Raw genomic sequence first — 13,331 nt, forward strand, 5'->3', positions numbered from 1 at the left:
TTTGTAAAAATGGGAAGTGAATTAAATCCTTTAGTCTATATGGAAACCTCAACTATTCATGTTTGTGAGGGTCACATCCCTGCACATATGTGATGATTCAGATAAATTGATTTTATTCAGTTACAATTGGAAGTATGAAAAAACATTTAAGCAGATGAGACAGCTGCTTTCCAACTCTGAACACTGATGTATTTTCCAAACAGTGATTCACAAACTATTATTGTGAATAATACACAATACATGCACCCGCATTTCTGCCAATCTTACCTGGCAGCAGCAATCTGCACGACCGCAGTTGCGCTGCACATCCCAACACCAAGTGGTGGGAGGAAGACTGCCACCTTCTCACAGTTCCAACAACATCATTGCCTGGCCCAACTAGTCAGGACAAGCCAGAGAAGGAAGCCAACAGCGACCAGGAAGGGCAGTAAGGAAGTGAATGAGGCTGTACATTTTCTTTCATCTTTGCGGTGCTATTGTCAAAGTCAAAAACCAGTAAATGTTTGGCAGTTGCACCTAAGCCTTCAGGTTTTGCAGTTTGCATGTGTTATATTTACACTTGAATAGAAGCACCTAAACCAAGTTTCTCAAAAAAGGAAACAAAAAAATCCAACGAGCCCCCATGCCTCAGCTCCACAGGAAAGCCCAGGGGCAGGATCAAATAAAGTTCCGTTTTAAAAAGTGATGGAAAAGAGGAGAGTGAGGGGTGATGCTTCAGGGATAAGAGCATACCTATGAGGGAAACAGCAAAAGAATGCTGTACAAAACCAAATTCTCCTCTTTGCGAAGGTTTGAACCTTGTTTGAAGAGGTACAGGCACAAAAGTGAGGTTAAAATACTAATCTAGGTGTTAACAGGAAACAAAACTACAAGCACAATTCACAGTTGCACTATCAGGGTTATATTTGATTGTCTGGAGACAAATAATGAAAACAAAAGCAAAGCTGATTTGAACTAGTGATACTAATGACAGAAATGTTTTTGAGGTCATCATAAAGCCAGAGGGGATGGCTTGACTCATGTAAAAGATGATCAGATTAAGAAAAGGCCTGGCACACTGAGTGCCTACACTCAATTTGTAGCTCCAGAGGTGAAGGCATGACTAAACATTTTCTGATGAACATATGAAAGAAAGAGGCAGATTAATATACCCAATCAGAAACACCACACGGATAGAGCTTTTATTTTTGGATAAGGCAGGAAATAAGTACTAGGTGTTCTCGGAATTATAAAGGATTTTACTTCAGAACATGAAAGAAATTCAATGGTATTTTGAACATTCATATTTTACCCTGTCTGATACGGAGGAACAAGCTGAAGCTATAATGATGATGGCTACATTCAGATAAAAATGAGTAATAAAAACCCAACCAACCAAACCCAACATGGTAAGGGGAAAAGAAAGAAATTAAGACTTCCAAGCAAACTGCACTCTGCAGTAGTGCAGATCCCAACCAACTCACAGAGCTGAGAATAAATTCTTGTCTCCACTACAATTTATATGCTATAGACTACAGAGCTTTAGGTCCTTGGGCTACTCATAAAGCATTCATGAGGAAGTTAAACCCTTTAAAGGCTACTGTAGATTGACTAATCACTTAAACTCCACTGGTAAAATACTAGTATTCGATAAAGAAATGAGGAAAACCTTAAAAACACTGAGTAAGGAGTACAGGAGACCTTGTGTTTTACTAAAACGATGTGAGGCAGGCTGAAATCAAGAGAAAACTACCATAATGCAGAAGAGAAGAAAGAGGATTTAGAGCAGCACATTGTTGTAGCAACACAAGGAATCCTTACAAACCTTAAAAAAATATGGTGAAATGGAAAAAAGGAACAAATAAGGAGAGAATTAAAACCCCCAAAACCAAACAAACCTAAAATAAATTACAATTATCAGTAGACAGAAAAAAAAAAAAAATACACAAGACAAAATTCTAGTTATTTTATGAATCCAGTTAAACACAGGAGAAATCTCTTATTTGGCATGGGGAGGGAAGTCACTAAGTGATACAAAAGCCAAAGCATTCAATACCTTTTACATCATTCAAAAAGTGTTGATAATGGCATAGTTAACGGGATAAATGAGAAGGTAGAAGAAAAAAAAGAAGAAAGAAAGAAAGAAAAAAGCTTTAAAATAAATTAATATTAAAATATTCACTAGTATACAGGTGCATGAAGCTTGCGACTACAACGTGCAAAATACCACCAGTGACTAGTAATGGCAGGGGAGCAGCAGAAGCAGCTGATTAGAAGCCACGGCCAAGAAATACTTTCAGATTTATCACAGAACATCTTGCCAAGGCCAAGCCCCTACCTCTCTTTCCCTTTCATTCTTTGACAGCTGCATCTGTTTTAGCATCTGAGATCGCTGTTCCATCATCAATGTTTTCTCATAGGTGAACGCAGAAATGTCATTTTCAAACTGCAAGAGAGATTGGCATTTAGAAACATCAGGAGAAAAGTACTACTCAAAAGAACATTTACTCAATGTACCACATTCAGTCCTGCATTCGTTCAGCCCTGGATGTATTTACAGCATCAGAGTAATCCCAAGCATGCCATTGACCAATCATTTCTGTCCTCATTCTTGAAACTTCTTCAAACAGCAATGTTGGAACTAGATGATCTTAAGGTCCTTTCCAACCCTAACTATTCTATGATTCTATGATTCTATGAACTATACCAATATCAGTATGATTTTCAGCTAAATTTGAGGTACTCAGGGCAGACTTTACACTGTTGTGTTCCAAGTAGGCTGCAGAAATGAGGAAGGGTTGAAAGTGCTTCTTTTCACTGGGTCTGCATTGCTGCCTCATGAGCATATGCACAGAGTTGTTTCCTTACAAACTATCTAGAGCCAAAGCAACACATCATCCTTTCCCCAGTGAGAAACGTGCAAATAGAAGCTTTTATGAAGAAACTCTGGCATATATTCTCACATCAGCTCAAAGCTAAAAAACAGTGTAAACATCTATAGCAATCATCTGAACTGTCACTGACTTGTGACACGTCTCATCTTTTGGAAGATTCTCAGGGTTAAATGCAAGCCTAATAAGAAAAGAATAAACTGTGCTTCCTATACTGTCCTTCTGCTCAAAATCCAACCATGGGTGAGCCTTTTTTAGGGCACTCTGCTCACTATCTTTCACCTGCACATGACACAGCATTTTAGTCTTTTATATTCAGTATTCTAAGCAAAACAAAAAGTGAAATAAAGAAAGCATTTATCTTACATCCTCGCTCAAAATCCTATCCACATTTTTTCCAAGTAACTTTTCTTCTATAAGTAATTTTAACTATTCTTAAAATCTGCTTTATGGCTGAGCAGCATGATAAACCTTCTTGATAGGGCTTTTCTTTTCCCTAGGAACTGGTGGTAACAGAAGTTTTGAACCAGTGGACCCATCTCCATCCCACTTCAGAATGAGTTTTAAAGAGGTTTTTTTTTGGCTTACTTTGGACATTATCACGTTTGGATACTGGAAATGAAGCTTTTCCTCTGTTGCCAAGAAAAGTGTGTCTAGGCAGACTACAGCTTTAGTCCTTTCTCTTTAGCAGTTTATGGCCAGCATTTATAAAGGAAAAACTGTTATAAAATCAATTTTGTCACTATTTGATCTGTGGATTTCTAGCTACATTGTCTTGCTGTCTGGCGTGGTCTGAGGCTGGCAATGCTGAAAACAACAGACATACGCTCCATGGGGGCTTTGGGATTCCTTATTCCAGAGAGATATTCATACAGCAGTTGGAAAGAGGGGTATGTTCATTCTCTCTCATGCTGGAAGTTATGGCTTATTACTTTAAGCACATTCAGCCTTCCATGCTAAAAAAACAAGCTTTTTTCTTACTGAATGAACTATCTGATAAATAAAATGGGCATTAACACATCAAAATGGCTCAACTCTACTTGACAAAACCATTTAAACTTACACTAGCATTGTGACACGGTAAGGTAATCTTGGCTTTAAAACTCATTGTTCTTAGTGAGGCTGCAATCTTTCCCTTTTCTTTTGGGCTAACATCTCTTAGTTTCAAAAATGCTAAATCCATTTTCAACGAATCACAGAATTCACAAGTTGAGTCTCCATTGCACCTAAAGAAAGATAGGCAGTAACATACCATTTCAACAACTTCCACTTCAGCATTCAGTCTAAGATGATATAAGAACATCTGAAGATCCTTCTTCATTTGAATGCTATTATCATCCATTTGCGCGACAGTGAAGATACGCATTTTACATTTCCTCCAAACCTATCAAAAAGAGAGTTTACAACAATGTGTGATTGCTATCACCATACTTAACTATCAAGATGATACCATTCATTGCTAGAAAATGAAACAACAGCTATTTTCTGTTGTCCTTGCCTTGTGCTGCCGAAGGAGGAAAGGCAGTAACATCAGCATACCACCGTCATGAACAATCCACCACACATCTATGTTCCCTTCAGTAAAACGTTCTTGATTTGTTGGGAATAAGTCAATGTTTTTTGCCACCAGCAGTGCTTGCTGAGCTGCTGTTGTTTCACGGACAGTATCTGCAAGGGAAAACAAGATATCTGATTGAGAACTTCTGGTTTTCATTTGCAGCTCTTGCTTTGTTTTAAATACAGAAGCTTAAATTCTCCCAGATTCTGCTGGAACAGGAACACCCTGGGTTTAGTGACTAATATGCTTAGGAGAACAAGAAGAAAAGCAAAGGCTGAAGAGACTGAGGGCTGAGAAAACCAGCACCACATGATATCAGATGTGGAGAAATATTCAATACTGGACGCTGTGCATCACATCTCCACACAGCAAATAGATTAGTTACACAGTTGTAGTACAAATGCATAGGAGAAAATCAATAAACACATACCAACAAAATTTTTCCATGAGAAACGATTTTCTGTCTGCTTCCATGACTGTGGCCATGCCATCAGGACAGTGTTGTGCTTCATCCCTCCTAGCCCGGCCGACTGAATCAAATAGGATATTCCATCTCTGTAATTAGGAGACACCACAATCTGGCAAAAGCCTTTAGTCTTTTCTACTCCCATTAAGGCCTTAACATTCTGCCAAAGGAAGATTACACGTGGGGAAATACAGTCAGCAACACTGGTAATAAACACCATAACAGCACTAAGTAAGAACACATCATTAGCTGCAGTGTACAACCAACATTAAGAAACTGCTAATTCCAAGAGAATGAACATGATTCTGTGACAAGTAAAACCCAAAACACCACACACAGGATTTTCATTACTTTAATTATTCAGCCTTCTATTTCCCAAAGAAGATATGAATAAAAACACATTGACAAAGATAAATGACACTGCTTCAGGTAAAGTCAAAACTGCTGACTGACCTCAGGTATGGAATAGCAAGTCCTTCCTTTTGGAATTGGAAGGGTTAGGAAAAATGTGATGCCAAGGGCTTTAGAAGAAGAGACTGCCAAAGCTCCTTAAAACATTTTGACAGTAGGAGGCCAGTTCTATAGTGGCTCCCAACATGGTAAACAGATGTGCAGGAGACAGCTGGAATCACTGTCTGAATAATGACGATAAACTGACCAGATTAAATCTCCCACACCGACTTAATTTCAGTATGAGACTCATTTAAACACAGACAAACATACAGACACAGAAGTAATTTAAAAGTAGCACTCAAAATGGTATCGAGGTTGAGTAGGGAACCTCAGCTTTGGAATTTACTGTTTTCATGGCACATCTTTAAAAGAAGAAAAAGAAGTCTTCAGAGAATTTGGCAGCAAAGCTAACAGGCCTGTGCAAACAGTACCTGTGAGCACGTATCGGTTTAAATAGGAGCGCTTTGCTCATTTAAAAGATGCTTTTTTTTCTTTTTAAAACAAAACCAAAAGCTGTGAATGAAAAAGAATCTTGATTTCCTACAACTCTGGTAGAAGCCTTTTCTAGTTGAAATTTTCCAAAACCAAACTTTTACATGTCATCTTCATTCCTATTTCAAAAGCAATAGTTTCCTTGATCTTAACACCAAGGTCTGACTTTCTAGCGAACCTGGGGATTAGGTGTGTCTTAAATTCGTTGTTGTTTCCTTTCTCAACCATGTAGTTGATACCAAGTTAAGCCAGCTACAGGTAACACTACTTCAGCTCCCCATGGGTAAGCACTTTCTGTTTAAAGATTTTCACTGGCCTCATTGTATGCTCAGTCTTGTTTTCTACTCATGCATGTTGATAACAACAGCTTAATAACAATTACTTTCACAGTCTAACATTGCTAGACTGTTTCCATGCTCTCTTGGAGCCTTTTCATGTGATAGTAGTATATCTTCCTACTTTGTTGTTTTAAAAGCCACTTGGGACTAGTCCAAATACCAAGAGGGAGAAAATAAAACCCAACAGAAAGCTGGGAGGAAACAGGGCAGTTAGCTTTTTAAGTCCGTTTCAAATACTCATCTATTTGAATAAATCACAGGCATTTTTACACAGCTTTGAAGATGACTTGGATCAAAACAGCAGGCATTTCAACTGATATTCTTTTCAACAAGACTGAAGATATTCACTGTTTTTGGAAGATATAGTGGCAATCAAAGCCTACTTCTGGAGTAGGCTTTATCCTAGTTTTCTAAAGGCAATGGAGTTTTCAATAGCATTCAATAAAATACATGAAACATGGTATTTTCTAAAAATGTTTCCCCACTCCATAAAGCCAAGAGAGTTTGCACAGGTAAGCAAATACAATTACCTATACTGAATTCACCCGATACTGGATTAAACAATGTAGTACACAGGTTGTTTAAGACTAAACACAAAGGGAAACTTGCTTTGCGTTGAAAGACCAAGCTGAATGAACAACAGGTCTTCAGAAGCTCAATCTATTAACTTCCCTTTTTCCTTAAGGGGACTAATTAAAATTGAGGTATTTTTAAGGGCTTCCCATAAAAACTGGGTTTCTATTTCCAACTGGGCAGTCCAGTCAAATACAGAGAAGTTATCAGGGGGAAAGGAACAGAAAGAAACATTCAGATTCAGTGTGTTTTAAGCACAGTTAGAGGTCACCTTAAATCATATGACGACTTACTATTTTTCCCTACCTCATCCTACCTTTTCTGGAGATACAGAATAAATGGGAAACTAAAAAAAAAAAAGGAGAAAAAGTAAAGGATTTCAAGGAGGATGTTGTTTATGGTTAAGCAGCAGAGTAGGATTCCAGTAAAGACCGCTCCTAATCCTAGCTCTGCTATGTATTTCTAGGACAATGTAGAAAATCATATCATCCAGAGGATGAAATTATGACATCTGCATCTGTCAGATAAATGTTATTTTTTTTATTAAATAAATCAGTTTCCGTATAATTTGTTAAAAATCTATCACTTCTTTGGTTTTTGCTACATACACCAACCTATTTTGTATATATAATCATTGATTGTGCTGAGGGTAAAACTTGCTGGCTTATCCAATATGTCATAAGTCTGTTCTAAGATACAAGTTATCCAGATGAAACATTTAAATACTAATGGAAGTTCCAAGTGTTTGCAAGCTGTCTTGTACATACCTCTTCAGCTTTCTGGGTTTCTGTACATTTATCCAAGTAGATTCCCTGAAGCACAGAGCCCACAATAGTCAGTCCTTTACCAGCCTTCAGCTGAGAGGTGAAAGAAAGCAATCTAGGATGTTTCACCAACTGCTCACTATCCAAGTTTAACAAGACCAAAAGTTGAGGTCTGCCAAAAAATAAAAATAAAAGTAAGTTAATCACACACAAATACATGTAGAAAAGCAAGAAAGGATTGGAAAATTAGAATTATCAACTAATGAAATGCAGATATAGTGCTCAGTTCAACAGAAAACGTTAAACTATAGACCAAAGAATTCATAACTCGCAATATCAGCAACTCTTCGGGTGCAGAATGCCTGCATAAGCCACTGTACCAGCCTGCTGAGGAGCTCCCTTAAAGAACCAAGAACATTACTGAATCAAAATTATCACCCTTACAAGGTCCTCTAGTGCAACCTGCTGCTTAAACACGGTTAAACACTGAATGCACACCAGACTGTTTACTGCTCCATCCAGGTGCATTTTGAAAGCCTCCAAAGAAAGAGATGTTATCACCACTGAGTAACCTCTTCCCTGCTTAATTAGCATCACCTCAATTTTAATTCTTTTTTCTTTTTCCATTTTATCATGTTTTCTCCTTCTCCCACCGTATGTGTCTATAAGGAGTCTGAACCCATCTTCTCAGTACCTTCTCCTTGGTAACGGATGTTTACTAGTTAGTTTTCCCAATATATTTACTTTCCAATATACTAGCTATGCTACTGTTGATGCAGTCCAGCATGGCACTGCCAAAGAACACTGCTGGCTTACTACCTACGGGGGACCACCGGTCCTTTTTACCAGAGCAGGTTCCCAGCCTTGTACCATTGCATTGGACAAGCCTGTCCCAGGTACCGGACTTGGCACTTGTCCTCCTGGATGTTCATGATGTTCTTGTTGATCCAGTCTTCAACCTGCATAGGTCCTTCCAAAAGGACAGTCATACCTGTACTGATAGCACCCCAAGTTCAGTACCAACTGTGTACCTGATGAGGATGAATTCTGTTTCCTTTAATCAATATCTAACCTGCTTACTTTTTCCAAATTAACATTTTATTATTTTCCTGTCCTGCCTCAGAACCAGCACAGTTAAAGGCATAACAAGGAGGTCCAGTTCAGATGCAGATCTAACAGCAGTGATTCATGTATTCCACAGTAACTCCTTACGATCAGGAACCCCACAATAAATGGTAAATAACACTGTTACACCGATGGGCAACAGAACATCGCATGTGTATGCACCCAGGGATGCTATCGCAGAGCAGTGATAATGATTAAAGCACCACTTTTAGGGACCATTTCTTTTTTGTGTGTTCCACCGATCAGGTTCTCCTGACCTGCACTCTATTCACCAGAGGTGACAATTTGCAAATGTCCTTTTGTTCCTAAATGCCAAGTAGTTTTTTGTGTTGGCTTTGAGAAAATGGATAGTTTAACAAGTAAAAAGAATATCTTGCAAGAACAGTAGTGGACATTTGACCCCATTACACACAAATGGAGAGCAAACATGAGATTTTGTTTAAATGATATCTAAGAAATTAAGAAAGCATTGCTATTAAATGAAGCGACGTAGAAAGAGACTGCCACAAAAAATAATTTAAACAAATAATGGGTCCTTTGTACATTTATACAATGTATTTCAGAGGGAAAATTCATAGAATAAAAAGGAAATAAAGCTACCCAAAACACTTATGGAATTGCAGTTTCTTCTCCAGAGACAGTGGGACTCAATGGTAACTGTTGCTTTGAATCTGAAAATCTATACATAATCAAAGTTCTTCTGCACTTTCAAAAGCTCTGTTAACACCACATGGATTTAAGTTCACCTTAGTTTGCCCATATTCCCAGCAAAGTTAATTACTATTGTAGTAAACAGTAATACTATTGCAATGACATCATTGCCATGCCCAAGTTTAAACACTATTTTAATGATGAATTTCACTTTGGCATTAGCTTTAACAGCAATAGTCCCGATAGATTTCCTTATTTTGAGACTTATGTGACTGTGGAAGGCATAGGGCTTACCTCCAGTTCTTGGTGTGAGGAGGACCATCTTCAACACGAAGCAATGCATAGCGAGCTGCATTCAGAGACAGTCCTCGGATTCCATCACCCCATTCTTTTTCCGCTCTTTGGGGTGCAAAGAGATTCAATTAAGAGGGTCCCATTTATTTATACAGATTAAGTACATTTTCCCATGTTAGGGAAAATGGACATGAAAAATTAACACTTTTGTGTGTGAATACATGAAAAAAACTCTCATCTTGCAGATTTAAATCAAGAATGAAGACTAAGCAAGATGAAGTAGTGTCAGGTCCCTTCAAGAGAACTACTTATTAATTGTTACTAATATTGATTATGGTTTATTTTATTCATATTTCTAAAGATTTATTTGTAATCACGAGGCTACTTAAGTTGCTTTTACGCACTAGAATGAATAAGTGAGGGCTACACAGAATCATAGAATAGTCTGGGTTGGAAGGGACCTTCAAAGGTCATCTAATCCAATCCCAAGTCCCTTACTTCAAAGGAACTGTTTTAAAGCAGCAGAATGAATAAGTGAATCTTGGTTTTGTACGGATTAGCGTGTTATATCTTTCCCCAACACCACCAATACCGCTTTCTCCACATCTTTTTCTTCCCAGGTTGTCTCCCAGATGAGCCTAAGGCTTCATCTGCATTCCTGATCACTTGCAATCTCCCTGCATTTTCCACTCCTCTTTCTCCCAATACAAAGCTATGCTAGATGTCATGTAGAGACCAAATAAGAAAGGACTGTTAGGCTAACACAGTTTTCTTTTCTGAGGATTCTACTACGCAAGGGGTCCATCTGCCTTGTCTTCCCTCTTGTTTCCATTCATGAATTCACCCTGAACTTTGTCACCTCTAGCCCTTTTTCAAAATTAGGTGAAATAAGCCAAACTGAATTCAAAAGCTATTAAAAACAATGTGGCAATTAAAATGTAGCCTGACAGAGAGCACAATCACCTAAGTTTCTTTTACTTAGTTATCTAAAAATCCAAATCAAAGCCCAGGTTTTTCCCGGGCAGCAGTTTCTAGAACATATCAGGGCAAGTCTCTCCCCCCTGTCAAATCAGCCCCTACATTTGCAAAGGCAGGGAGAAAAGAAGGTAAGTTTCTGCAAAAAAGCATCTTTTTTTCCAGGGTAGATGTGCTGCCTGTGCGCAACACTTATAGAGTCTGTATACAAATCCGTATACACATACGTATGACATTGATATATGTGCATGCCCACATAGACACACACAAGCAGAGCTGTTACCCTCTGATCCAACTTCCTGGTTAAAATAGGCAAATTAATTTCCTTATGACTGACTCAGTAAACGGAGCTGTCACAATCCAGGAAAGCATCTAATCTCGAAATGGAGCTATTAAAAGATGGAGAACCCACAAGCTGGAGCAGTTTATACCCGCTGATCCACTTAAGACCTGTCCTTAATCGCACACCAAAACTGGCCTCACTTCAATTTCCTGCTCCAAGACCTTACTATTTTTCTTGACTAGAATCTTTCAGCATTGGGTGTCTTTCCTTAGAAAGGGAAAGTGCACACATTACTGATCATAATCACCACCAGGGTTTGGATATGTTGGTTGGTTGGTCTTTTTTTTGGTTGGGTTTTCTTTCTTTATGAACTCGGCACGTTCTTTAAGTCTCCTGCTTAAGTAACACAGTGTTACTTACAGGTGTGGCTCTGTAAGTGCCCCTTGCCAAAGGCATATAATGCAAAGTATGCTCCGATTTACGGACAATCTAAGCCTTCAGAGAATAGTTAATTTTTGGTGGGTGCTCTGGATTGTTTGGTATGATTCAACCTAAAAAGTGGGCTAAAGTCCACACAAAAGAGGAGCATTTATGGGCTTTAGCATCAATTAACAAGAAGGTAACAGTTCTGTATGTTGCTGTTTGATATTAAAAGGTGATGTTCCTGCAGCATTAAAACATTACACCCTAATCTCCACGCAAATGAGATTTTCCCAGACTTACTGGTTCTTATTTTCATTATTTCTGGCTGTCAAGAAGTTTGGAACAGAACTTCCAGAGAAATGAGAACCTGAAAACTTACAGCCCTTCATAGAGACAGGATTGCACCTTGTTTCAAGGAATACTCTTAATTCTATTACTTCAGTTGTATCTACTTTATACAAAAGTGCTTTCTGCTGAATGTTAAAGATATTAAATATAGAATAAATAAGATATATGGTCTTACCCTCTATATTCTATGTATTTGTATATACATCCTGCGATTAGCATGGCAATCAAAGCATAGTACCAAGAGCAAATGAACATCAAGGCAAGACATAAACTCATCCCCAGGAATGAGAGAGTCCTAAAAGAAACCATTTTTTTCCATTTTTTTAAAGAGGCATGCAAATGTTCCACAAAGTCAATTTCTTACTTAACTTCCATAACTAAAAGCCTTCCATAACTAAATGGCCTTTCTTCTTCAAAGGCCATTTCATAGCTACAATGTAAATACAAATACATTATCCCCATTTCAGTTTACACATATTTAAAAGCCCCCAAAACACTCTGAACCTTTTGTAGCATAATTAATACAATTGAACTAGATATAACAACAGTGTTACTACATTTGTCACTTCTATGATTCTGAAACTCTATTGGTACCTCCAAACAAGTTCTGTTTCAAAACACACTTCTACCACTTATTTAAAGTTATTTTGAATTTAAGCTAAAAAAAAAGTACTCAAGCAATACTAAACAACATTATGTTACTGCCAGCAAAAATAGTTGATTAGTTTGAACTACATTTTACTCGTTAATTATATTCTCCACTTCTGTTGTGGCCTGTCTCTTAGGCAAGGACACGGGACAGTGGACGACAATACAGAAAACAATCTTTCAAAGGCTATAAAGAGGAACTGTAAGCTGAAAGAATTACAGAAGCATCTCCAGATTAAATTTTACATGCCTGGTTTGCCCACATTATTATTCAAGATAGATGTAAATCAGCTTAGAAATGGACTGTTTCATGAATGCTTTCAGTCACATATGACACCCTAGACTGAATTTCACCTGATTTCCACTAGCTTTCACTGTTGTGACAGAGTGTCAACAGACCCATCTTTTGTTTAGTACCTTTGGTTTGCTTCTTTAGTACCATACAAGTATTAAGGTAAAATGCATCCAGGTTTAAACCTAAGAAATGCTTTCTACCTTTTCTGAAGACATCAGCATCTAAAAGAACAGCTGCTCTTACATGCTTGACTTAGCCAACCTAAGACTCTCACGCATAAGAATAAAGCCCCATCCCAATACTGGCCAAGCATCCCGATACCAGCTTTGGCTGGAAGCAATGCCACAGTCACCCAGCAAATCAGTTGGCTCACTGATTTCTTTGGGAAGAATATCAGAAAGAATTATTGCCAAAAGGTTACAAACTCTGCTGCTGACATCTCACAACCCTCTTCTTTTTCCTGCCCCACCATGGTCTGCCCTGTACCTCTTGCCACCCTCCATCGTATCCACCTGCATTAGCTTTTAAGCTACTCTGCACCACTTGCTGTACTTCTGCCACAACCAGATTACGCAGGAGAGGTGGAACAAAGACAAAAAAGCCCAACAAAACAAACCCCTGAAACAAACAAAATTCAAGCCCCCCCAAAAAACCCAAAAGACAACAATCCCCCATTTTCCTTCCTGATGTTGCAACTGCTACTAGGTGTTTGCAGTGATAGACTGGGAAACAGGCATGATATACAGGCATGATATACCTGGAGGTTTTGATGCCA

At 38.3% G+C, this 13,331-nt stretch overlaps 1 protein-coding gene across 2 annotated transcripts in view; it reads right to left on the reverse strand.

The window, feature by feature from the left end:
- The window catches only part of LOC308233070 (solute carrier family 12 member 7-like), a gene marked incomplete at both ends in the record, with an annotated part of 55,541 nt that overhangs the window by 7,323 nt on the left and 34,887 nt on the right, over positions 1 to 13,331 (reverse strand). For both annotated transcript variants that reach the window (XM_080639631.1, XM_080639630.1), the window contains 7 exons: positions 2,318 to 2,425; positions 4,123 to 4,254; positions 4,369 to 4,538; positions 4,859 to 5,054; positions 7,518 to 7,686; positions 9,585 to 9,689; positions 11,789 to 11,908. In XM_080639631.1, the coding sequence (XP_080495757.1) occupies positions 2,318 to 2,425; positions 4,123 to 4,254; positions 4,369 to 4,538; positions 4,859 to 5,054; positions 7,518 to 7,686; positions 9,585 to 9,689; positions 11,789 to 11,908 (1,000 nt within the window). The remainder of the gene's footprint in view (positions 1 to 2,317; positions 2,426 to 4,122; positions 4,255 to 4,368; positions 4,539 to 4,858; positions 5,055 to 7,517; positions 7,687 to 9,584; positions 9,690 to 11,788; positions 11,909 to 13,331) is intronic.

Source organism: Psittacula echo, assembly GCF_963264785.1.
Source record: "Psittacula echo genome assembly, chromosome: 2".
Classification (NCBI taxonomy): domain Eukaryota; kingdom Metazoa; phylum Chordata; class Aves; order Psittaciformes; family Psittacidae; genus Psittacula; species Psittacula echo.